At 41.8% G+C, this 26,631-nt stretch overlaps 2 protein-coding genes across 11 annotated transcripts in view; both read left to right on the top strand.

Annotated features, from left to right (window-relative positions):
* Nucleotides 1-485: 485 nt before the first annotated feature.
* RBBP5 (RB binding protein 5, histone lysine methyltransferase complex subunit) overlaps nt 486-26,631 on the top strand; it is a 174,567-nt gene continuing 148,421 nt past the window's right edge. For 4 of the 10 annotated variants that reach the window (XR_012155823.1, XR_012155824.1, XR_012155821.1 and 1 more), the window contains exons 1-13: nt 486-581; nt 2,034-2,059; nt 2,932-3,104; nt 3,907-4,047; nt 4,676-4,838; nt 5,436-5,545; nt 6,166-6,285; nt 6,697-6,850; nt 6,966-7,037; nt 7,676-7,793; nt 9,655-9,724; nt 10,443-10,672; nt 11,586-11,663. Coding sequence is in view for 6 of the 10 variants with exons in the window: in XM_073319999.1 (XP_073176100.1) it covers nt 563-581; nt 2,034-2,059; nt 2,932-3,104; nt 3,907-4,047; nt 4,676-4,838; nt 5,436-5,545; nt 6,166-6,285; nt 6,697-6,850; nt 6,966-7,037; nt 7,676-7,793; nt 9,655-9,724; nt 10,443-10,672; nt 11,586-11,780; nt 16,080-16,108 (1,620 nt within the window). In the remaining 4 variants the exon portion in view is untranslated. Of the gene's footprint in view, nt 582-1,087; nt 1,609-1,633; nt 1,738-2,033; nt 2,060-2,931; nt 3,105-3,906; nt 4,048-4,675; nt 4,839-5,435; nt 5,546-6,165; nt 6,286-6,696; nt 6,851-6,965; nt 7,038-7,675; nt 7,794-9,654; nt 9,725-10,442; nt 10,673-11,585; nt 11,781-16,079; nt 16,562-26,631 lie in introns of those variants that run through there. The other 6 variants (XM_073319999.1, XM_073320000.1, XM_073320004.1 and 3 more) reach the window with 6 other exon arrangements.
* Nucleotides 20,481-22,206, top strand: TMEM81 (transmembrane protein 81). The gene has a single exon (XM_073320006.1). The coding sequence runs from the start codon at nt 21,211-21,213 to the stop codon at nt 22,006-22,008; it is 798 nt and encodes a 265-aa protein (XP_073176107.1). The 5' UTR covers nt 20,481-21,210; the 3' UTR covers nt 22,009-22,206.

Below are 26,631 nucleotides of genomic sequence, written 5' to 3' on the forward strand. Positions count from 1 at the left end.
GACTAAAGATAACCCAGGGCCTGCTGATTCCACACCACTCCCTGGGGCCATTGCACAAACCATAGCAATGCCCCAATCAAAAGTCTGAGCATTAGAGAGGGCTTTAGTACTGGTGCTGTACAGTAACTCAGGAGCCTGGAGCAGAGCTTGCCCCCAGCAGGGAAGAGGGGAAGTCTGTTAGGATAGCAGGACTCCTCCCACGTGATGTTTCACTGAGTCCCGCCTCCTCTCAGCTGTTCCTTAGCCCTGCCCTTGTGCACCCGGAACCTCTCTCTCGACTGTCTGCTGCAGGTAGGAATCTTTTTTCCCGTGCACCACTACGGGGTGCCTGCGGCGGCGCCTGACTCCCTAGTCCGTGGCCTGGCTCGTGAGGTTGTGCTTCCCCTCCACCCTGCGCTCCAGAGCCGGCCGAGGGGAGAAGCCGAAGGCGGGGTGGGAAGCCGTAGGAGATCTGGGGGGGTGGGCAGTTTATCAGGCAGCGCTTAGGGCAGCCCCGTTCAGGGAGGAGGCCCCCGGGGTCTTCGACGGTGAGCGGCGGGGACGGAGCGAGGCAGCGGCCAAGATGAACCTGGAGCTGCTCGGTGAGTGGGCGCTGGCGCTTTGCGCCCCCCCCCCGGAACCCCCTCTGCTCCCCTCCGCCCCAGGAGGGCGGCCGCGGAGACGGCGGGGAGGGGCCTCCTCGGTGGGGTCCCCGGGGTCGGGTCCCGTCTCTGGAAGGGTCCCCCAGCGGGCGTGTGGAGTTCTGAGGGCCGGGGGGGGGGGTTCCTGGAGGGAGGAGAGCGGGGCTGGCGCGGGCTTGGCAGGGGGGGAAGGGGCCCCTTGTTCTGGAGAGTCCAGGCCCCACGAGGTTCCTGGGGCGGAACTGTCTCCGCGGGGGGGCCCGGGCTTTATGGGCGGGGGAGGGGGGGGCGCTCAGGTCTGGTCCCCTCGGGTGACACTTGCTGGTGTGTGAGCGTCATGCGTGGCCTGCGTTGTGCTGCTCCCGCCTGCCCCTCGCCCTGGGCAGACGCAGAGACAGCACCTTGCCGGGGTCTCCCCCCGCCCTCCCCCGGAGCAGCGCTCCTGTGTGCGCAGACCGGCAGGGCCGCTCCCGCCCTCCCCGCTGGCCGGGGTGTGAGGCGGGTGGAACTTTGTGGCTGAGCTGCGACCCAGAGTGTGGGGCTGTCCTCCTTTAGGCAGAAATAATTACTCGTCTCCCCTCCCTTCCCCCATATAGCACTTCCGTTTTATTATTCTGAGAAACAGTCCCATATTTGGAGTCTGCAAATAGGGAAAACAGATTTTTGAAGCAAAATCATGGAACACCTGTTACAAAGAGATGGGGAGGCAGGAAGCTGCCTGTTGGAGGGTTTTGACAAGTGTTTGGGGGACAAGAGTGCTTTTGATTCCCCTCTTTAACCCTTTTGTCTTTTCGCCTGTCACTTAGCGTGGGTGGGAGCAACTCTGAAATAGGGTTACCAAAAACTGGAAAACCTGGCCAAGAGGCTGGGTTGACATAAAAAAAAACAAACAGAAAGTTCTAATTTTGCAGTACAGAAGGACTCAGACTACTCATGCAGGTGGATGAGGTGTCAGCCTGATGGTGGTACTGATGCAAGCATGCTCTCGGTCAGTTTCACCAACACAGCAGCTCATTCATGTAGCCAGAGTCTATGCAGATTTATGAAACCTTGGGTTGGGGGGGAAGAATCTTATTTGAGAACTGACAGCGACACTGGGACAGGCCTCGATAGTTGGGTAAGTCTCATTACATCTGGGGTAAAACTTGAAGACCCACAATGATATATGCATGATTTATCTATGTTCGTTTAAGACATGATCCTGCTATATGTAGAGTGCCCTTATTTCTCATTGACTATACTAGGAGTTTAGCGTGCTTGTAGGATCAGACCATCAGTGTGTTTGTAAACCTAATCTATTAGAATAAGGACAGCAGACTTGTGTCTAAATGGAAACAACATGGGATTGTTCAGTATGAAGTATGTGATTTTTATAGAATTTAATTAAAGCATTGTGTTTCTGTTTTGTTGCAGAGTCCTTTGGACAGAACTATCCTGAGGTAAATCCTATTTTTTGAGAGGTCACTCTGTCTTTAGTTTTTGTTGGATTACTCACTTGATTTTCCTTGTATTCAGTTTTAATCTTTCTTGTATCATTTAATTGTTGTTTTTAAAAAGCCAAAAAAACAAGGCAGCTGTTACAGGGCTATGCTTAATTGAGTCTCTAAAATAGGAAAGTCATCATGCTTTGCAAATATATCCATCCCAAAGTTAGCTGTGCTAATGCAGCCATTGTGCATGTCTTGTTATGTAAACAGTCAAGTGGAGTAGGGAAGAGATGGCTGTGTGGGTATAAATCTCTACATTGAGTAGTTCGGTCTCCTTTGAGAACCAAAGAACTATTCATTCATGAACTTGTTACTTCTATATTATCATCAAATCTGGCCTCAGGCTATTTGACTTTGAAATCTATCAGGTTAAAATTTGTGGCTCCCAGAATTCATGAAAAGTACGCTGCTAGTTTAAAACTTGGATTAAAAATAAAAAGTAGTCTCTGTCTGTCTTACATCTGTGCTGGCTATTTGTTTTGTTTTGTTTGCCATTTGGCTTGGAGAAGGGGAATTTTAAATATTCTCCCTTTTCCGCTTCAAAATAAATTGTGAACATATTTCTGTACTTAGTGAGCTTTAGAAAATGCCCTTTTAAAAGCAATTTCACTCCTAATAGTTGGGCTTAAACCTGGTTGAGTGTTCCTTCAAGATCGGGTTACTGCTCATCCAAACATCTGACTTTTGGTGTTCAACTAAAATCTCAGGTGGTAGCTCATACATTTTGCACTTAAGGTTTAAAAGCAGGTAAAGTAAAGTGGGCACAAAGCTTGAAAACAGAAGTTTGGCTTCTCACTGTCTCTTCTGCCATTGTTTATTTCCAGGAGGCTGATGGGACACTAGACTGTATCAGTATGGCTTTGACGTGTACCTTTAACAGGTGGGGCACTCTGCTTGCAGTGGGCTGTAACGATGGCCGCATTGTCATCTGGGACTTCTTGACGAGAGGCATAGCCAAAATCATAAGTGCCCATATCCACCCTGTCTGTTCTTTATGGTAAGAAATTATTTTAGAGGTTGAATGTGAGTTTAAGTATTATGACATTTCTGTACTAAACCAGAGTTTATGGGAGTCTCCTAAGGGATTATCGTATTCAGTTAATTAAAGCCTCATTCCTTACCTCTCCTCTGAATTTCCTAAGATTCTCTTTCAAGTTCAAAGATTCTCCACCCCTTTGATGTTGGACGCCACACTTTCCTCTCCGGGTTCCTTTGCCTTATTTTGCCTCTTTTCTCAATAGTTGTGAATGGCAGCCCTTTCAAATTTGATGTTTGAAATTTGACCACACTATCAAGAATGCACTCCTGTAATCTAAAAGAGCTCTCTTTTTGTCGAGATGTAATTGGCACTTAAAAACAAAGAGTTTTAGAGGATACTTTTTCATAAAGCAAGTTCATTCCAAGCTTTCGTTCTATTCAGGATTATAATCTATGTATTATCATAATATTTCTGCTTTGCTGTGAATGGAATTTGGTCAAATCGGTGCTTGCTATGGGCCAGATACTGTGAAGTGCTGGCCATTCTCAAGACCCACTGAAGTCAACATACAAAAACAAATAAATGACTGTCTAAGCCAGTGCTTTGTAGGATCTGATCCTCTAAGTGAGTTTTAAAGAAATGATGTGCATAGTCAGTTTGTGGAAACACAAAGATAAAAGCTACTTGGAGCTGTCCAATAGACAGTTTTATAATAGCAGCTCATAGTTCTAATAGACTAGTTAAACAATTTTTTTTTGTGAGCATAGGTTTTGTGTGTGTTTTTTTCCTGAAAGGTTAATATGTTTCTCTTCTCTTGCAGCTGGAGTCGAGATGGTCACAAATTGGTGAGCGCTTCAACTGATAACATCGTATCACAGTGGGATGTTCTGTCTGGAGACTGTGACCAGAGGTTTCGGTTCCCTTCACCCATCTTGAAAGTTCAGTATCACCCCCGAGACCAGTAAGTTGTATGGAAAAGATCCCTTCTTAGGAGTCTTTTATGAGCTGAATGAATGCTCTCTTCCCTATGGTTGTATAATCATGAAAACATGTTTATTAGATCTTGTAAAAGGATTTTCTAAAAACCTGAATGTTGTGTCTAGTCCACCAGATGCTCTCCCTTTAACGTGTTAGTAATGTGAACAAAATAAAAATGTTTTTGTTGTGACTCTAACCTGCTGAAAAATAGTTTTGGGAAGTGGAAGAGGTTAAATAAAAGGATGTGTGTTAACAATTTATTTACAAATTTCTTGTTGAGTTGGCACAATTGATGTATAAACTTGGAAAAACATCCATAAAGAGATGTAAACAAAAAGGAAAAAATAAACACCAGATCATATTGTTTTACGATTGTATGCAAGAATCAGTCAGGACAAGAAAACAAAGATATTAGGGTTTTTCAGTTAATATCTGTTGCTCATGAATGCAAGAGAGAAGTCAAGGAAACAAAAGAACTTGTATCATGGTCAGCTACAATACGGCCCTGCTTTTCTCAAATTCCTTCAACCTTTTTCATACTGGTAAATGTGAAAATTGGAGTCTCTAGGAAAAAGAGACAAACTGTTAAACCTTCCTTTTCTCCTCTGCAGAAACAGGGTTTTGGTGTGTCCCATGAAATCTGCGCCAGTGATGCTAACACTGTCTGATTCAAAACATGTTGTTCTACCCGTGGATGATGACTCTGATCTGAACGTGGTGGCCTCTTTTGACAGGCGAGGGGAATATATCTATACAGGCAATGCCAAGGGGAAGGTGAGATGATACTGTGCTGATGCTCAGTGAGTGAAATAGTTAAAATAATGCAATTCATGGTCCAGGTGTCTAACCCTTCTAGGGATGAAGTCCTTTGTTTTGGCCTGTGAGGCATGTTCCCTGAGAGCTTCTTGACTCATTTCTATTATAATGATGCTGACCTTCCTTGGTAAAGCACTTTGACTCTATCTTTGAAATCTATAGATGAAAAATGATATTTAAGCACTCTAAGTATTACTTGTATTGCTACTGTTTTTGAGAAGATTTGTAGGGGTCTTTCTTCCTCTAGTGCACATAAACTGCATGATAAAAGGTGCTATAGATGTATAATTCTTATCAGAGGTACTCAGTAATGTACACCTGCTGATTTAAGCCTCTCACTGTGAGGTAGATATTCTCCCTATTTTCCTGAGAGGCAGCATGGGGCATAGAGTGGACAAGTTCCTTGTTGTTCAAGGGCACAAGAATTAGTTGCAGAAACAGGAACTAGAACCCAAGAATTCTGCCTTAGTCCTCGGCACTATACCTAGGTTAACACTTGCAATGTGAGGCTGCGTAATGAAGACACTGATTATTTTCTGTTTCTTTAATCTTCAGATCTTGGTCTTAAAAACAGATACTCAGGATCTGGTTGCTTCCTTCAGAGTAACAACTGGAACCAGCAACACCACAGCTATTAAATCAATAGAATTTGCCCGGAAAGGAAGGTGAGTAGGAGGAAAATTGGAGGTGAATTGAAAAGTTTTAAGATGGATGAATGGGTTATAAAAATACTAACAGAACATATGTTAATCCGTATAGACGCAGACATTAAAAGTAAATATATTTCCTTTCCAAAATTAGTTGCTGTGGGGGATGTGTCAACTATATAATTCAGCGGGGGAATCCTAACAGCAATACTCTGTCTGTTATGTAAATAGAAAATATGAAGAGCTGGACATATAACAGAACCGTGTGTTGGTTTCACAGTTCTGGCTAGGTTTTAAAGGATAAATTTACTTTTGAATTAAAAGTGGGAGAAATAGAAGGAGGGGAGATTAATACATCTCTGGCATACTTTTTTTTTTCTGGTTAGTGTAGGTTCATGTCATAGGAAATGTTTTGTTTATATGGGGCCCATACCTGCAAAGTGGTGTGTGCCTTCAACTCTCATTGACTTCAAGAGGGAGTTGTGAGTGCTCAGTATCTTCTAGGTACATGTTGAATGTATAATAAAAATTATGGTATTTTTCATGTTAGTTTAGGAATTTAAAAAAAAAATACTTTAAAAAAAAGTCCTTGTTTCAATGTAATGAACTCTCTTCTAACGGTGTTCTCCTTCCCACAGCTGCTTTTTAATAAACACAGCTGACCGAATAATCAGGGTTTATGATGGTCGGGAAATACTAACCTGTGGGCGAGATGGAGAGCCTGAGCCAATGCAGAAGCTGCAGGATTTAGTAAACAGGTAGGAAGCAGCAGAGAGATTGGTGGCTTGAGATACAAAGCTACTTGCTTTGATGTAGCATTCACTGCTCGGTGTGTTCAGATAAAGAATTGATCTCATTCAGGGTGGCCTTTGGTGTAACAAGGCTTTTAAACAAACTATAAGGCACAGGTTTCAAATGAATAAAATAATTCAATGAACCTCTCACCCAAGAAAACCTAATAACCCTTTCCCATGAAACCTTCGCTAGAATCCTTTCTTCTCCGCATTTGCTTTGTTTTATGAATGGATCACTTGATGATTACCTGTTCTGTTCATTGCCTCTGAAGCACATGTCATTGGCCACTGTCGGAAGATGGGATACTTGGCTGGATGGACGTTTCACCTGACCCAGTATGGCCATTCTTATGTTTTTAATTCGCTTGCATGCAGGACACCGTGGAAGAAGTGTTGTTTCTCTGGGGATGGGGAGTACATAGTGGCAGGATCAGCACGGCAGCATGCCCTTTACATCTGGGAGAAGAGCATTGGAAATCTAGTGAAAATCCTTCATGGGACCAGAGGAGAACTGTTGCTAGATGTAGCAGTGAGTGTGTCTCCCATAATTTTTCTGTCAGTTATAATTCTAACAAACAAATGTTCTTAATCCACTTAAAAATAGACTCTTTCTTTCTCCCCTTTTACCATCTGAATAATTCCAGTGGCATCCTGTCCGACCAATCATTGCTTCCATTTCCAGTGGTGTTGTATCAATATGGGCTCAGAATCAAGTGGTACGTATTTTACAGATTAATTTCCATAGGGAATAGTAGCCAGTTAATTCTCTCTGGGCGGGTTGTATTTTAGGCATTCTGGCAGGCGATGCACCGCAGAATTTTCTTTCCAATATGTTACTGAATTAGGTCTTGAGTGAGCAAAATACTTAATGTGTGCTTAACTTTAAGCACAGCAATTAACATTAAGGGATTACTCATTTTCTTAAAGTTAAGCCTGTGCTTAAGCACCTTTGCTGAATCTGGGCCTTATTGCAGAGCCTGAATTCTCAGATAATGGGAGCAATGTCCTTCTCAATTTATTATTCGCAGATAACAGATCTGAGAACATAATCACAAACAAAAATGGTGAAACAGAGCATGCATCCTTCTGGTTATGGGAGTCCTTATCTATGTGCAAAGATTCTATTAGATTTCAAGGGATGAAGGAAATAAAAATGACCAGATGACCACAGAAACTCGCTTTTCCAGTGTTGAGTCTGCCATGTGACTATGAAGCTCAAAGAGGGGCTGGTCTTGTGACAGTGCATGTGGTTTGGAGGATTTTGGGGCAGAGCTAGAGTACAATTACACAGATGTCTCACTGCAGCTGCTGCTTGTTTGCACAAGGTAAAGTTCTCTTGGAATTTGTGGTTTAGGAAAACTGGAGTGCCTTTGCGCCTGACTTTAAAGAGTTGGATGAAAACGTGGAATATGAAGAGAGGGAGTCAGAGTTTGACATTGAGGATGAAGATAAGAGTGAGCCAGAGCAGACAGGTAACATGTAATGCGAGTATGTATGTAAAAGGTCTGGCTATCAGTGCCATTGTTTATTAAATAATTCCTATGTCTGGATACATAGTAAAATAGAAATTAAAGATATGTGATTAAAAGCAGTGGTAGCAAAATGATAGATGATAAAACAAGCTAGGATTATTGGTCATAGGCAAAGCAACACGCTTCACTTATGCTTTTGTTTCCAAGGTTTATATCTGACATCCAACACTTCATGTAAAAAATGACTTCAGCACCTATGATTCATAGGCCATACAAAGTGAAATACCTCTGCACAAACAAGATAAAAGCAGTAAGCATACATGCAGTAAACCTCTTGGAGGGAGTCACTATTATTAGTGGGAGAGGAAATGTTGAATTTCAAGCAGTAACAATGACAGGTTTCAGAGTAGCAGCCGTGTTAGTCTGTATTCGCAAAAAGAAAAGGAGGACTTGTGGCACCTTCACCACCTGGTGGTGCCAAAAAAACCCACCAGAGGGAAAGATATTTAAACCAACAAAGGGTAGGAGCTTCCAAATGACTTATAAAATTCTGCCATTGCCAAACACTTTTTGTGTATGTTTTGTAGCGCATGCAATGTTTAAGATTACTTGATGTCGGGGCCTTTTCAAGCATAATCACAGATTCATGGAATTGTAGGACTGGAAGGGACCTCGAGAGATGTTCTAGTCCAATCTCCTGCACTCAAGGCAGGACTAAGTATTATCTAGACCATCCCTGATGGGTGTTTATCTAACCGACCCTTAAAAGTCTTCAATGATGGAGATTCCACAACCTCCGTAGGCAATTTATTCCAGTGCTTAACCACCCTGACAGGAATTTTTTTCTAATTTCCAACCTAAACCGCCCTTGCTGCAGTTTAAGCCCATTGCTTCTTGTCCTATCCTCGGAGGTTAAGTAGAACAATTTTTCTCTCTCCTTGTAACAGCCATTAATGTACTTGAAAATTGTTATCATGTTCCCCCTCAGTCGTCTTGTCTCCAAACTAAAGAAACCCAGTTTTTTCAATCTTCCCTCATAGGTCATGTTTTCTAGACCTTTAACTGTGTTTGCTGCTCTTCTCTCGACATTCTCCAATTTGTCCACATCTTTCCTGAAATGTGGCGCCCAGAACTGGATAAAGTGGATAATGTTGGAATTGAGAATGGAATCAATTTTGTTATGATTTTAAAAAGTTGTTTAAATGGCAGCAAAAGGCATTTAATGGTAGTTAAGTTATTCTTATAGATAAATAAAAAAAGACCTATTTAATCACCTGCAATCTGTACAATAATTTAAGTCCATTTTAAAACATGATATAGAAAATAGTAAAAACTTGAATTTTTTACTTATAAACCTGTATTTTTAGCACTCATTGTAAGATGTGGTTTATGACTAAATAGAATCAAACGTATTTTTGACATGCTACCCTGTAATTTAAGATCGACCTACACTAGGAAAATGCTCTGCCATTTGCAATGGGCTCCCCCCATTTTCTCCCTCAGAAAAAAATGGTTTGGCTGCTTGTGTAGATAAGGGCTAACCCTTTGCAACCATTACAAAAAGCATGTTAGACACCTGAACCTGTCTGCTTACGTGATTTTTACAGATTCCAGCTGCAGTCAGATTAACAAGGTAAAGGTTGTATTTTAAAACATTGTTGCTGCTGGATTACTCAGACACTTAGGGAAGAGGTGAAAAATCTGATTCTGGTGTATTCAAGGGAAATGCCCTAGGTCTTTCTGCCTAACTTCAGGATTCCAGATCTTGCATGGTAGACATTCAGGCATCAGCTAAAGCTTCCTAAGGAGAGGTCTTTGTTTTCCCTATCAGGCTATATTGCTCCATTTCTTTGTTTTTCAGGTGCTGATGCTGCAGAGGATGAGGAAGTGGATGTAACGAGTGTAGATCCTATTGCTGCCTTCTGTAGCAGGTAATTTTTTTTAAAAAAAAAAACCTGGAAATTCCAATGCGTGCCCAAGATTCTCTTTGTAATATATAAATTGCACTCATTCTATATGTAACACATGGCTGCGTTGGGGTTTTGCATGTGTTCCCAATAGTGCTGAGAGGAGTTACATGTCTAGAGAATAATTTACTGAGACCAGACTATATCTCAGAGGGTACAAAATGATTGTATTCTGCAGTCTTACATGCTTCACTAACAAGGTGTAAAACCCTAGCACTTCACACTAAAGCTCAATCTTTAGTTGGCCTTGAGAAGCAATAAGATTATAGTCCTATCCCATTGCTCTCCCCTGTTGTTTTCCTCCATATCCCTGACAAACTTCTAAAGATACTTCTATTTCTACCTTTTTAATTTGCCTAATCTTCAAATCTCACATCATAGCCAATGTAATTTCAATCCAGGGAGACCTATGGAAATCCATTAGCACAACTTTGTGTATCGTGAGGAACACTGTGCCTCCTAGGGGTTAAATGCCTTGCCTCCACAATACTTCCCCTTCCCTTCTCAATCTTCTTTGTTGTTGGCAATACATATTTTATTCTCTGGAATATTCTGGTAACTGTGTAGTGTCAGTGTATGGCTGGTTTCTGCATGAAGCAGCCACACAGCCTTACTTTAGGGACCTAGAGAAAAGCATATTAAATGTGCATGTTTTAAAATGAAAATATTTTCTCCTTTACAGTGATGAAGAACTGGAGGACTCCAAAGCGTTGCTGTATTTACCTATTGCTCCTGAAGTGGAAGACCCAGAAGAAAACCCTTATGGACCCCCACCTGATGCTGTCCAGACCTCCCTAACTGATGAGGGAATAGGCTCTGAGAAGAAGAGGCAGTCATCATCTGATGGACCTCAGCCACCAAAGAAGAAACCCAAAATGACCAACATTGAATTGCAAGGAGTACCTAATGATGGTGAGTAAAAGCTGCCATCATTTTAGTGCCCATTCTGCACTGAAGATGGGTGTTTCATCTTTGCAGCATTCCCAGCTCCCACCAGTTTCAAGACCAGGTGTTACAAAATCAATCTCTGATCGTGCTAATAGTCAAAAACCTTTATGTTGCTTTTGATAGTAGTTGTCTTTGGCCATCACCCTGAACCAAGTTCTGTTATAACTCATATTCTTTTACGAATGAGTGAAGTCATTCTAAAACAATGATTTTTAGTGTTCTTTGTACTTCATTCATTCATCTGCTCATTTAGCCATAGTGGGATAAATTGGAAGAGCTTTGCCATTAAATAAGTCACTTCTATCTCTGCTAGCCCCCGTATTGAAATAGAATTAGAGCCTAGGCCTACACCAACAGAAATGCAGCATTATATGACATTAGGTAAAGGTGGCAAAGTCCAGGTATATTAGAATTCATAAGGAGGACCAGGAATAGCAAAATACATTTCTTCTGTGTTTGTGCCACGGTATTTTGCCTCAGAGGGTGAACTTCTGCTAAAACTGAATTTGTCTCCTTGATAAAAAGCTGATCTGCATCCTGTGGGAAAGCGTTCTCTCCTGCTGCATTGATCTAGCTGTTGGAGACGGTGACACTTAGGCCAATGGTGGCTGCAGTAATCGTTGTCCTAATCCTAGTCTCTGTTTGCGCTCACTCCTCTGATTTCATGCAGCCAAAGTGATTGGGGTGTTTCTTATTTCTTGAAATGACTACACTGATCCATCTCTTTTACATTTAAAAAAATGTTTTTTTCTTTCTTATAAATCCCATCTTGTGACATCAGAAAATGTAAGGGGAGTGGCGGGTCACATGACTTCAGTTAGCCACTCCAATGGCTATAAAGCATATGCAGGTATTTCAGGTGTTTGTCTCTTTGCAGAAGTCCATCCGCTGCTGGGTGTGAAGGGAGATGGTAAATCCAAGAAGAAGCAAGCAGGCAGGCCTAAAGGATCAAAAGGTAAAGAGAAAGATTCTCCATTTAAACCGAAACTCTACAAAGGGGACAGAGGTGCTTTACCTCTGGAAGGAGCAGCGAAGGGTAAAGTGCAGGCGGAGATGGGACAGCCTTTGACAGGTAAGGACCCAGCGTGAGCGTCGTTGGCTTGCTTGGTGGCCTTGCTTTGTACAGACCCTGACTTGATATAGTCTTACCACTTTATCTTCCCAAATGGCATTTGCTCACTAAGTGTTTAGCTGCTGTCAAGGATAGGCAAAATTTTCCTTTCTTAAAGTGTAAATGACTATATATTGATCACAAAACCAAAACAATGTACAAAATCAAAACACACACCCCATTGCGTATACTGCAACTAAAGAACATACAGGATTTTCTAATATAATATAATAATTCAATGTTATGTCAACAGCAAAAATGGTGGTAGTGATTTGATTCTTCAATGTAGTGTGTGACAGCTCTTACATTCATAATAGGCTTCAGTTTGCCAGTCAGGGCAGTTGATTCTTGAAATATGTGTTAGGAAAGAATGTAAGTGGTGGAGGTTTTTGAGGTGTAAGGTATTGCTCCATGCCACCATCAGTAGTGGTTGGTATGCCAAAGAACCTAAAATTTGCATAAGCAAAATTGAGAGAAAGGGGAAAAACTGCTAGCAGTGGCTGCTTTCCCTTGGTTGCAGACGCTTAGCAGTGCAAAGAGTATTGCTGCATTTTAGAAGCTTCTTGCTGACTTGATTTTTCTGTTCCTTGTTTTGGTTTATAGTACATTTTAGGGATTATCTCTGGTTCTTAATTAAATAGGTAGCTTTCATGTAACACTGTTCACCATACAAGCCTTCCCATTCAGTACACACGCGCGCACACACACACATTCTGCAAGGAACTAACCATTTACCATGAAGTAATTTATTAATATTCAGTGGATTTCCACAAAAAAGTATTTTTTTTTGTTGAGGATAAAAGTATTTTCCAGTAACTTTGCTTATGAAATCCTTTATTTTCTCAACCTCTGGGCCTCTTCTGAATGAGCAGCGACCAAAACTCATGTTCTCCTTACTGTATCAGAGTACTGTCTGTGTTTTAAATGGTTTCTGCCAAAATATATACCTGTAACTTTCCATTAGGTAAAAGCTTAATTTCCTATAAAGAAATGTTATGATCCTCCTTTTAGCAGATGTACAACACTCTGATCTGGCAGGGGAAGAGGAGCTCTACTTCAGCCTTTATTTCTTAAAGGATATTTTAAAAAGGACACTGTCAAGAGAAAATTAATTTTTCTCTTATGTGTGTGTTGTAATTTCATTGAATTTAGCGGGAGTTGTATTGCTGTAAGTGAGAGCAGGATTTGCTGACTGTATCTACCTTTTTGGGTCACTTTCTGGTTCCTGTGCACTAACATTAGGTTGTGTTTGGCTTACCTACGTATGGGGGTTTAGCTACTTGACAATGCCCTTTTCAGCTGAAATTGACTGAAAGCAAAGGTCTGCGTCTGACACATGCTGTGGTAATAGATTGGGAAGCTGCTCTTCTACCTGCGTGTTTGGAAAGGCTCATTTAGGTACAGAAAAGCAAAATATGAATTGGAGTTTGCTGAGTTGAGCCCCATTTTCTAGGTGTGTTTAAGTTAAGAGTGATGCACAGAGACCCAAAGACATGATTGATTCATACACAAAATTTTGCACATCCTTGAGCTCAGCAGCTGCTGCTATGGATTTTAGGCTGTCCAGATTTGATTTTTTCCCCCTCCTTCTCCACACTGCTGGTCCTATGTTACCCACCTTGCTCATTGTCCTTCCTGCTCTGCTCCTGTTATGTTGCTTGTATTGGTATCAATAAGTGCTTGTTCTTTGCATATGAGGGGATATGATATCAGAAGTTTGTCTACCTACCAGAGCAAAATCTGTCCATTGAGTGTGCAGCTTGACTGGTTTTTATTGTTGCTATTTAATCTCTTGACGTACTGCACACTCCAAAATGCTTGAAATTAAACTGAAGCTGTTAGCCCAAAACAAACTTGACACTATGCAAAAATTACCCCTGATGATGATGTTGTTGAATGGCTTCAAATGTCATCCTCATTTTGGCACTTTAACGTCTCTAAAATTATCATTGATTGCCCAACTAACTAAGCACCATACGTTTTCTTTTAAAGCAAAAATATAGTGTTAGAGTATCTGGGTTCCGAGGATTCTAAATTACCCAGGCAGGCTTCCATTGCACATCGTGACTGCACCATGTCGTGCTGGAGGAACCGAACCAGTTTTAAAACCAAACAAATATAAGAATGAGTGTTTGCAGAATACCATACATTTTTTCTTTTATCACACTGCTAATTAACATAACTGTATTCAGGCGGCTATAAATGGAAAAGCATTATACACTGTTCACCGTTCACCACTATTTGCAAACAAAAGAAAAAAAACACAAGTTGTTCAGTGCTTTTAATAAATGTACAAGGTGTCTAACCTTTGAGCTTCTGTGCCAATGTAGTCTACCTGTTCCTAGGCTAGTGCCATTATCATCATTAGCAGGTCTTTTCCAGATACTGTGTTTGTGCAGTCATGCAGGTGTAGCTTTATGAATATGTTTGACTTGCCTGAGACATTTTTTGAAGGCGGATCACAGCCTACATTTCCTTTGCAGCTTGCCGTCAGTATTACTTCCATCTCCTCTATAATTCCCTTTAAAAGAAATTTCCCCGCGTGTATTTTGAATGCAGCAAAAGTTAAAATAGGCTCCTTCTTCTTTGTTCTTGCACATCATTATAAACTCATGGATATCAAAGCTAGATGGAACCATTACGGTATAGTCTGACAACCTGTAGCACCCCGGCTATAGAATTTCACCCATTATAGTTGTTGATGTTGGGATCTGAACACCTGTACGGCTTGTGTGAAATGGTGGCTACAGGGCCAGTGGAGGCCACATGCTTTTTCAGAGAGCCTGAAAAATGGGGGCTCCTCTCTCCTAAGGAGTAGTGGATTTAAATAAATAAATCTTTAGCCATTCCCCCACTAACTTTAGCAATCTTAGTGGATGTTAATGGGCAGTGGAGCCTTTTATTTATTTTTTTTTTTTGCTTTGTGCAATCAGTACGGATTTTATTTTTTCATTAGTGTTAATTCAGATGTTCTTGGGCATTAAGCAGTTAATTAGTATTATTTTTACACAGTACATATCTTCTGTTAAGATCCATGAGTGCAGTGTTTCTCAACAACTGGTCCGTGGACTGGTGCCGGTCCCTTAGATCTCCCTGACACAGTTTAGGAAGGCAGCAAGCTGGTCCCTGATACCAAAAAAGGTTGAGAGACACTGCATTAGTGCATGCCTCTGTGGAGTCCTTTGGACTTACTGGGGCTGCTCATAGATCCATGTTCGTGTATCTCAGGGTAGGACTGAGGTCAATATGAGGAGAACAAACTGGTGAATCAAGTTGATGGAGTAGCTGGCGATGCCCTCCACAGAGGAGCATGCACTCTTTCAACTCCTGGAGCCCTGTTATCTCAAACAGAAATGTTCAGGCCTACCTTCTTTCTCGCCTTTCCCTTGTCCACCCTGTATTCATGCATGTTCCGTTAGACAACCAATCTTTTCTTGAGGGCATTAGTGTACGCCACTTGTGGATAGTCACCTTCAAACTCAGCCGGCTTCCCCTCTGCTTCAGGAGTCTTGCCTGCTTATAGTCTGACTCACCATGTAGAAGCAGACACTTGGCTAGCGAAGACTGATTTTTACCATACCTCCTGCTTAAAGCCACTAATTTCTTGCAGTGCTGCTTTGTGAATTAGTCAGTCAGTTGTTAAAACAGCAATGCAACATGCATACTTCCTCTGGAAGCTGTTTGCTGCACTGCTGTGATGCATTCCATCTCTGCAAGTCAGCTGCCTGGGATGCTGAGCCCAGTACAGATGAAACTCTGCCATTGTACTGCCCAGTCTGAGAGTAAATGCATTTTCTTCAAGTGAAAATGAGGTCTCAGTATAAACAAGCTCAATTGCCTTGGCCCTTTGATAATTTTAAGACTGAAACTGTTTTAAAAAAAAAACAAAAAAACCTGTTTAAATCCAAAACCAAGTGGAACTTGTGTTTGAGTTCAGTTGTGTTTTGATCGGAGTTTGGGGATTAATTAAAGTCCGAAACTTAAACCTGGTAAGTTTGCTTAAGTTCCTGCAAAATGAGATCAGAGTTCCTCTAGTCCATATCTGGTATTTCTGTACATGTTTAGGATTCTGTGCACAGACAACTTAAGTGGTGGTATAATCACCAAACCAGTGTCTGTCATGTTTGTGAAAAGCGTCACGCTATATTGAAAATATCTGTTTTAGCCTGCTCTTCTGACAATGTTAGCATATTTGATGGCCTCCAGTTGTTTGGGTTCCCTGATGATGAAATATTTTTCACCTGTCTTTGATCTCTTTAGCAGGTGGTGCAATCTCAGAACTGTTATGAAGACATTCTGCTTTCTCTTCCTCTGTTCTTTCCTATGTTGGCACCATAATGTGGAATATGGACAAGGTGCTCAGTCAGATAATGGACTGACTTTAACTTAATACAGCAACCTGATTGCTCGTGGATGCAGGGAGTGACTTTTATAAGAAGTGAATTATGGAAGAGAAAATGGCCTGCATTCCTTCTCCTCAACCCTCTTTCCCACAAACAGTGTAAGATATTGACTCTCAGGACAGGAGATTTGCAAAGAAACTGTGTGGATTGTCTCCTTATAGCATTTGCTAAAGTGAAGCACCCTGCTTTCCTCAAGCTAAGAAATCATTTTCCGTTTGTTTCTTTCAAAGATTTTAGTTCTGAAACTGAAGCATGCCAAGATTTTTATTCCCGGGACCATGTACCCTCTGACTATGTATTCCTAAGAACTTCCATTTAATTAACTCTCATTTCAGTGAATTGTTGTGTGTGTTATTCTTTCTTCTGTGCCATCTCTACAGTACTTTACAGTGAGTTAAAAGAAAATCTGTTAATATCTTCATACACACACCCCTTTTGTACCACCACTGCGGGTTGTGTGCAAGGTCTGATGCCTCGTCATCAGGCAAAGATTTCGGATTAGGAGCTGAGATAGTCTCTGACGTCTACAAAGAATGGTCGGTTTGTGCAGGCGAAAGATGCCAGCTTCATGACACTGTTTTGTTGGTAGAATTGGGGAGGGAGAAGATAGAAGTAAGTCTAAATAAAAGACCCAAGAATTTGACTTTGTTGCCTTTAGGCTAAGGTATAAAAGGTTGCATTTTGCTACTTTATCTCTTTGCCTGCAGTGTTGGTTCTTTTTATATTGTCATGTCAGGTACCATAGTGTAGGCAGCTGGCTCCCTCTTTTGCTGACCCATTCTTGCAAGTGGAGAAGGAAGAGAACCCCATCTTTATCTCAAAAGAAATGGTAGTATAAATATTCAGGCTTTTTTTCAGTTAAATATCAAAGACCTTGAATAAGAGCCAAGAAAAGCCAATCATGAAACAGTAACACGGGTTTAAGAGCCAAGGATCCTTATTTATTGTTTTAAATGGTCCGATTTATTTCCCCTGGTGAAATAAGGGGAGGAGAAAGATGGAGGTTTGTGTGTTCTTTCAAAATCTCAACCTTTCTTCTTCTTCCCGTGTATGCTTTAATTCCCTTGTCCCCCCCATGACCTGTATAATGCTGCCACTTTCCTTCTGTGCAAGGAGAACTAGATGGCAAGGTCTCTAAAGTCAGTCAGCATTGTTCCTTAACAACTGCCCCTGCTGATGATTAAGTGACATTGATTAATATGTACACAGAATAGCTAAGTTATAGAACATGTACACTGGGCATTGTTGAGGTCAGGCTCAAGCCACGATTTGGAGTGTGCCACAGGAATGGTCAGGAGAGAACTTCTTGCAAACTTGTGGAGATAAGAAATTAGGCAGCAGATGTCTTGCAAATTATACTCCTGGTCCTTCAGTGTGCTGAGTACCCTCAACTCTCATTGAACTCCTTGGAGTTGAAGGCTCCTAGTATTTTTCAGGAGGTACTCCGGACTATGTAAGAGAGGACCCTACATAAATAACATCACTATCTTAGCATGAGTAGCAAAAATGGACCATTGGACTAGCTTCCACACACAGTCTTGCAAAAGTGGGCTTTGGGGCTAGTTTCTGCATGCAGTCTGGGAGATCAGTTGTTAGTTTAATTTGTACAGTTTTTGTGTAATATTTTTCATAAGTGCTTACTTATTTAATACTTTTTAAACCTGTAATTCCATTATGGGATGTCATATTTCATGGTGATAACACCTAGAATGACAAAAATTGGCAGGTGTAGTAGAATGATGCTACCTTCTGAATCACAACCCATAAGTTGTGTGGCTGCTCATTCTTTCCATTTCAGATGTAGACGACAAACCACAAGTGACAGATACACACAGAAGTCATGGAAAAACTGAAGTTTAACAGTACCATCTCCCCCAGTAACCTCCTTGTATTCTCAGGATTATGTGGGCTACACACATCTGAATTTAAGGTGATCCTTATTCAGTCCCTGAGCTGAAGAAAGTCTGTTCTGCTTGAGACTTAGCAGATGGGACATCATAGAGATTCTCTTTCTCCATCCCTGCCTACTTTCCGGGTGACAGTACCATGTTATTGGACGTTTTGTGCAACAAATTAAAATAGAGCTTTCAGTCTTAGTGCTCCTCATTGCTCAGGGTGTGTTACACTTGCTCTTCAGCTACTTTCATTTATTTCCTTGGCTTTGTAAATTCAGCCTGTTTTCACTGCTTCTTTTAATTTCAAAACATCCTTCATACAAAAGTATCCACTCATACCAGAAGCCCAAGAAGTGAGTCAGGCAGTTACCTATGTTAGGTCTAATTTAAGCAAAGCAGCCAGTAGCAGCATTGGAAATAAAAAAGTTCATAAGAAAGCTGGTGGTTTTGTTCCTAACTTGCAGTCCAGTGTCTTGCTTCATTTAATGAAACTATTTTTGATTCCACCCTCACATATTCTGATAAGCTTTCTTTGCCCTTTGAACTCTCTGGACAGCTCATTTCGTAGCTTAAACTCTTATGGTGTGTCTGAATCCATCACAAACCCTAATGCTGCCCAGGTGATGGCTCTGAAGATTGTCTTAACGCATATGAATTTTCATGGACTCCAGCCTTCAGTTGTGTTGAATGCTTCTCCAATTGTACAGTGTATGTCCTTGGTTTATTTTCTTCTGTCTTTTTAATTCATTATTTTGATATCTCTGTAGTTTTTGTACAAAATGTGTCAGATAATGGCCAGTTGGTAGTCATCGCTGCAACAGAGCAGTGATGTTAGCTTCTGTGTTTGTAAATAAAGAGGTATGTTTTATTTCTTAAACTTGTGGGTAAGTCTCTGTGTTCCTTTCATTCTATTATTATTATTTGTGTATTGTGGTAATTGTGACACTCCCTGGAGGTCCTAGCCATGGATCATGACCTCATTGTGCTAGGTGCCATAGAAACTTAGAAAACAACCATCAAAGAATTTACAAGAATTTACAATCTAGGGATTATTTATTTATTTTGCAGCAAGAATTTGCTTGAAAAAATTTCTTTATTTAACAAAAACAAATCCTTAGTCTAATAAAAATATTTCCATATTCTATTAAACAAAAAAACAGTGCGAACAGATGGTCTTAAGTATGAGTTTGCATTTGTGTGCAACACAAAAGTTCCTGGACAGAGAACCTGAAAGTGAAACTGACCATAAGGAAAAGAGAAATTGACTTAATTGAATTTATGTTCCAGTACTCTCATGCTATGCTGAGCTTAGTAATGATATTGAGAGAATGTAGAGATGGAGAAAGTGAACAGCATAAATAGAGAACAGTAAACTGGATTTTAAAAATTCTTTCAGATTTAATAATCTAAGGTAGTGGTGGTAAGAGAGGTGTAGTTATTTGTTAGCACTGTTCATTTTTAAGGAAAAAGTCAGTGTTCCTGCAATCTGACCATAGGTAATCCTGATCTTTAGTAATATCAGTTTGCTGGTCAGGGACTACTTTTGTTTACTGGACTATTGTCACAATACTGTATCGCTCCATCAGAAATAAATACTATGTTTACTTCTCATGACACATGATACTTGGCACTTCATTGCACCTGTCTTCGAAGACTTTCACAGCTCTTTGTGAACCATTGCTTTGGAACCATTTTCTTCTCTCCCTGCACCAACACCCGTGTATTGTAAGTGGTGGCTTCCGTTTTGCTAATGTATCAATTGGAACGTGAAGGTTGTGACTCTCCGACGGTCACTCAGTGAGTCAGTAACTGAGTCCAGAATACAACCTGGGAGTCAAATTCGCAGCTAATATAAGTGGCATTTGAAGTCAGTGCAGCTGCAGCCACCTCTGCAGAACCTGGGGCTCCTGACTCCCAGCCTTACGCATGAACGCTGATACTGTCAGCTCAAATGGAGCTGCCTGGCTTTACTAACTTCAGTATTCTAATGTGCTGTGGCCATTTTGGAGCTTTCTTCATCAAATCATCCATTTAAGATGCTTACCTGGATGAGTGCGACGTTCTTTGTGCCATCATCCTGCCTCGTGGAAGGCTGGAATGGTAGGCAGGAATGGTGTCCCTAGCCTTTGTTTGCCAGAAGCTGGGAACGAGCAACAGTGGATCACTTGATGATTACCTGTTCTATTCATTCCGTCTGGGACACCTGGCACTGGCCGCTGTCGGAAGACAGGATACTAGGCTAGATGGACCTTTGGTCTGACCCAGTAGGGCCATTCTTATGTTCCTATGCTGGTTTATGACATCATCATTGTTTCACAGTAGCATGTGTTATGGAAACTTTAGAGACTTAATTGAGCCATGGAAGGAAGTGGAGAACCAGGTTACCTCTCTGCATATACAAAATGTCTGCTGTCCTATTAGAAAGGAAAATAGCCAAGCATATAAGTGGTTATATTAAAATATTTACCAGTTTGCCTTTAAACTCTTGATGTTCTGATGACAATGAAGTCAAAAGCTTATCTTCGTGATCCTGGAGATTTGGGGAATGCTTTAAATTTCAAGGTACAAATATGTAAGACAGTACTTCTCACATGGTAAGTACTATTTTCCTATTGTTTTGTTGGCATTGTATTGGGGTTTCAAGATTTTATTATGGATTGTGTTTTATAGTTTGGGGTTGGAGAAATTCAACTGGAATAACTTCTCTTTGCTGCAGAAGTTGTTTTAAAATCATTTTTCGGTTCTCCCTTTTGCTCCCTGAGAGTTTAAATTAAAATATTTTGTATCAAAGGGGGTTTCCTGTTGTTGGAGTTGAGTAGTTTAAAATGAGCTATGAAACATCTGTTATAGAAATAGGAACCCATGTGACGAACAAGGACTAACCTATTAATAGGTTGCATTTTCTTTAGCAGCGTTTCACTTCAAGTCCTTGTTCTTGGAGGATTTAATGTATGTGGGGAGTTAGTTCATGAAGATTCTGCTGCTGGAATTTCGGTAATAAGTAGGATGAACACTTATGAAGAATGACTTGCACTTGTTGGACTATTAACTGCCATTGACTTAGAAGTGGCTTATGAAATTGACTATGCAGAGATGAAGACCTTGGAAAACAGTTGTATCTGTGGGACATTAGCTTTTGGTTTCTATCTGCCTTTGTTGGCAGCTTCCCTTGAGACAGTTACCATCCCAGCGCAGCTGAAGTCAGCAGTGGCTAAGGTTTTGGTCAGTACCACATCCTGCAGTGTCACCTGTGGCCTGGGCTTCAAGGTGGAGGAGATATGTCAGATTGATCCGCATGGCAAAAGGAGTCATTGTATCTTCCGCAGGTCAGACTGCCTGACCAACTGGATCTGTGGGTTACTCCATTTCACTGTCCCCGTTGGCAAACCATTTGAGCTCAGCTGCCTGTCTTCTGAGATGATTGGTGTTGGCAGTCAGGCCTTTATCTACACTTGGAGGCTTGCCAGAGGCATAATCACCACAAATGATCTGCTTTTCAAACCTTTCAAGACCCCAGGCTATGTCATTAAACTTTCCCCTGCCAAAGAATCTGATGCAGGGACTTACAGGTGTGATGTGCAGCTGATGAAGACATTCAAGCTCGTCAAGAGGATCTACTTTGGGCTTCGAGTGATCCCTAATCATTTAGTGGATCTGAACTTTCAGAAATCCTTGACTCTGGAACAGAAATTAGCAGCAAATGAAAAGGAAGCAAACCAACAGAATGCCACCAGTGTTGTAGTACAATGGCATCAGCAGCCTTGGCAAAGAAGGGCCTTGTTGGTGTTCCTGATAGGAATTGGAAGTGGGGTGGCAGGAGGTGTGTTGGTGGGCACAGTTCTCTACTTTTTGCTGGAGGCTCGCAGGAAAAACAGACCCACAGAGGAGTGAACTGCTTTTTAATGTGGTCTCTCCTGACAGAAGGATAGCTTATTGCAATACTTATGCTGTCTTAGTGGCAGTATTTCAAACTGATGTAGGTGTGTGTTTCTGATAAACTGAGATTTAACTATTAAAGCAATAAAATAATCTCTTATAATGTGCTTGCTTTTAGTTTCATAAGTCTGTGGTACGTCACCACAGGACTTCGGAACCAGGAACTCCTGAGTCTTAATGATAGCCCTGCTGCAGACTTGGGCAAGTTACTTAGAACCTACATTTTCAAAAAGGTCCATTAATTTTGGGTGTCCAACAGAGCCACCTAAGACTTGAACTTTAGGAGGGTATAGATGATTGTTGATAGAGTAGACTGCTCATTGCTCACCAGTTGCCATCCTGCTACCCTCTGACTAGTTCAGAACAGTATTTCCCTAGCTAGTATTGATTCCACTACTGGCTTTTGCAGCTAGTTTTCTGGGCTCCCTCTCCATACCTTAATTGTACTGCAGTAGTGCATATAGGTCCTGCCTGAGATTGGAGCTCCCTTGTGCTAGGTGCTGTGCAAACATGTAGTGAGACAATCATAGTACTGGAAGGGACCTCAAGAGGTCTTCTAGTCCAGTCCCCTACACTCAAGGCAGGACTAAGTATTATCTAGACCATCCCTGATAGATGTTTATCTAACTGACCCTTAAAAATCTTCAATGATGGAGATTCCACAACCTCCCTAGGCAATTTATTCCGGTGCTTAACTACCCTGACAGGAATTTTTTTCTAATGTCCAACCTAAACCACCCTTGCTCCAATTTAAGCCCATTGCTTCTTGTCCTATCTTCAGAGGTTAACAAGAACAAGAGACACTCCTCTTTGTAATGACCTTTTATGTAGTTGAAAACTGTTATCATGTCCCTCCTCAGTCTTCTCTTCTCCAGACTAAAAAAAATCCTATTTTTTCAATCTTCCCTTATAGGTCATGTCTTCTAGACCCTCAGTTCAATCATTTTTGTGCATTGTCTACCTTATCGCATTGCCCCAGTGATGAACTTCGTTGCTGGGTCTCCACTGCCTTTTCTGTGGGTGCGTATGCGCTCTCTTCCCCACTGGACCTTGGACAGTTCTAAACCCCAATCATGCAACAGTTTGGAGCCACTCAAGCTTCCTTTGCAGGCCAGAATGGGGAGGCTGCAAGCATTAGCTGGCACAACCATAATTTTCATCTAAGTTGGCACATGTACCGGGACCCAACCACTTCAGAGTATGGATAAGTCCTCCTTCAGCCATTCAGAAACCAGTTTATTCTTAAGGATTTTTTTTTTAAAGGATTCAGTGCTCTTATGAATCTGCTGATGTCACTTTCCCTGTGTTGAGAGAATAAATCACGTAGCAATCAACAGTAGGGAACAGTGCCCCACTGGCAGTGAGATCCACAGAGGTCTTTTCTCACTCTAGTCTCTGTCTCTGGTTTACTGGGTCTTTCACTCTGTGAAAGAAATTAGGAAAGCAGAAAAATCTACAGTACATCTAATTCAGGGAAAAATTATGACAAGCTTTAGTACTGACATTTGAAATGTATTATGCAAATCCCCATGGTTACTTCTTTACAAAAATGTGATATTTTATGGCAGAAGGGGATGAATACAAAAGTAAACAAGTTCTCTGCAGAGCATCTTCGAAAAAGCCAGTATGAAATATATTATGTTTAAATACACAGGGCTGTGTCTTCAGCTAGTGGAAACTGGCACAGCTCCTTTGACTTCTGTACCTTAATTGCTAGTCATTGAGAGTGCGCATGCTGCAACCTCTTTGAAAAGTCAATTTGATTATATGGTTATAATAAATGACTGTCCGTTACTACTTTGTTTCAATTTCCAGAGCAAATTCCTACTTACTCCACAGATGTATTTGCAACAGTGTTTCTTCAGTTTAAAGGACTTCTCAGAAAAATAGGGCTAGAACCCAAGCTCTGGAAAATAAAAACTGTATTACCATGCTTGGGGAACAATAGGTGCGAGGTTTCTTTGATGTACTTGCAGCATTTCCTCTCTTGTGCTGGCCCTGAAAACTGGCCTTGTGGGACTACGGAAGGTCAAGGATTTATCCATAGTCCTCCAGGGTAGTGAGGAAAGTAAGATCTGTGAGTTGCTACCACTTGGCTATATAAATGAATGCAAATGCAGAGGAATTCAGGGTCACCACTGGGGGTAGATATGAGGTGCAAATGAAGGCAAGGAAGATTTAGGCTGAGTACCAGGAAAACTTTCTTTTCTGTGATGTCCATATTGTGATATAATCTCCTGTGAGAAGTCTCCAAATCCCTGTCACTTATAGATAACGTACTGTAGGGAGAAAAGTCCTGCACTGGCAGAAGGGAGAGGGAGACTAGACGCCTCTTCTGTATCTGTTTTCTAATAGTCCAGGGATGTGCATGTGTGCCAGTGTTACTGAGAATTCAGTGTACTCTCTTGGCTTCCTGCAGGGGGTCAGTGGTACGTGGAGCTGGTCACAAACCTGTGTTTCACATTTTGCTGAGCCCTGTCGGATGTCCACTCTGGAAAGAGACATTGGAGCTCTACACTGTGGTGACTGACAACAAAGGGCTATACATTGTCCTGCCATCTAGAGATTTGGTCCCATGGGATAGAAGCTCCTGGATAGTGATCCAGTTGTCCAAGACTCTCCTGCTTCTCCTCTTCATCAGCTTCTTCTGACTCAGCTCAATAATACTAAGATCTCTTCTGCGCTCAGTCCCTGTTCTGTCATCTTCCTTCAGCTGCTCCATCCGGCTTTGCACCATGAGCTCCTTTCTTTGTTTCTGCTGCTTGGACAAGAGCAAGTGTTGCCTCCTCTCAGCCTTGTTCCAGTACTTCCCAGTCTTCAGCTCGCTCAAGGCATCGTCATCTGTTGTCATTCCACTGCGTTCCTCCATGATCCTCAGTGCCCTGTCCTTTAGCAGCTGACTCTTCTGCTGTTTATTCAACAGTTGTCTGCTCCTTTTGCATGTCAGGCTCCACCTGTTCCCCTCATCTAGTTTGCCCTGGATGCCTTTGCTGCATTGATGTGAGAGCATTGGTGGACTAGGCTGGTTGCTTAAGCCCTCTACAGAGGCGTCTTCCTGCACTAGGTTCATATAGCTCACGTAACGGCGTGCATGATACGGAATCACAAGTGCTTTTGGTCCAGTAGCAATGTTCTCGGGTGTAAGAGAAACTGGTTCTGGCTCCTTCTGCCCTTCTGTTGATTTATCCACATTTGCTTGTTTTCTGACTCCATTCACTGCATTCTGAGGACGAAGTCCAGCTTTGTGGTTTGTCCCTTTTTCTTCGCTCATGGCGCTGTCTCCAACCAGTGGAGGGCAGTCTGCATGAGACTGGCCCAAAGGATACTTAGCAAGCCATTGGTCTTGCAGTGAGGATTGCTCAGACCCCTCCTCCTGAGCTTCTGAAGCATGTGGTGTTCTTTGGTCTTGATTAAGAGTCTTAAACAACTGATATTGGTGGCATTTTCTTTCCAAGATTTCTTGAAATCTCCTGTACTCTTCTGGGCTTACACCATAGAAACTGGAATCACTTAACTCCTCGTAGGTTAAGAACTCCTCAGTAGCTAGCTCACTACTTGCACGTGTCCCGCCCGCACGGTGATCTGCCCTCTCCCTCTTCTGGACATAGGGGAGTTCAGCATCCATATCGGGTCCTGAATTCTCATCCAGCTGGGTGCTTCCATCGGTACAGCCAACCCCACTGTCCCAGTCATGGGGGAGCAGAAATGTCTGCTCTCCTCCCTTTTCATCCTCCTCATCTTCCTCTTCTGTCTAAAAATGAACACACACACACAGTTTTTAGTTTTTCCTAATGCAGTTTTCCTACCCAGCTATGCAGGAGTCCCTAAGCCAGCTATCAAGAAATGGAAACACAGCACTCAGTAAGCTACTACAGATGGATTGCAATGCATTGCAGACTTCATGGGAGTGGAACATTTTCCCATCTAATGCATTACATCAAAGGCAGATTATAATAACTGGCTGAATAGGGAAATGCAGGATTAATGGAGTCTTGTAGCAAATTATATTTTAATTTGCCTCCTCACTCGCTTCCATGTTATCTTCCTTGCTTCTCACTGAGCAGAATATTGTTAAACTCCAGGGAGATGCTCTGAGGCATTTTTATTGAGACTTGCTTTGGAAATACATTGCAATACAAACACATTCAAATCCCAACCCTCTACACAGCTCTACCAGTACCTTTCAGTCCTAACCTACAACACCTTTCTATTGCAGGCATGGACGGACCTCTACTGAGCAGAGGTTGACCAAACCATAAACCACAGCACACTGGACAAATATGGGATCAAATTTCATTCCTGCCTCAACCCAGGGCTTAGCACCGTCCTTCAGAAGTTCAAGAGTTGCCCGTCACCCTCTTCGGTCCCCATGTTTGCTGTATAAATACGTTTGGGCCTGTGCTTACCAAGCTCAAGCAGATGCTGTAGTTATCTTTAGGGGTGGTATGACAGCTGCTGAAGCTCAGCTCCTTTTGACGAACGAGGGCCAGTTCCTGAAAGAGAGAGAAACAAAATGTTACATGTACAGAGAATGTTATGTCTAATTTAGCAGCCCTGACTCAGGGTAAGGCTGAGGTG

This window comes from Lepidochelys kempii, chromosome 21, assembly GCF_965140265.1.
Source record: "Lepidochelys kempii isolate rLepKem1 chromosome 21, rLepKem1.hap2, whole genome shotgun sequence".
Taxonomy (NCBI): Eukaryota; Metazoa; Chordata; order Testudines; family Cheloniidae; genus Lepidochelys; species Lepidochelys kempii.

Excerpts from the sequence above, each read along its gene's own strand:
- TMEM81 (XM_073320006.1), top strand. The coding sequence starts at position 21,211 with ATGAAGACCTTGGAAAACAGTTGTATCTGTGGGACATTAGCTTTTGGT.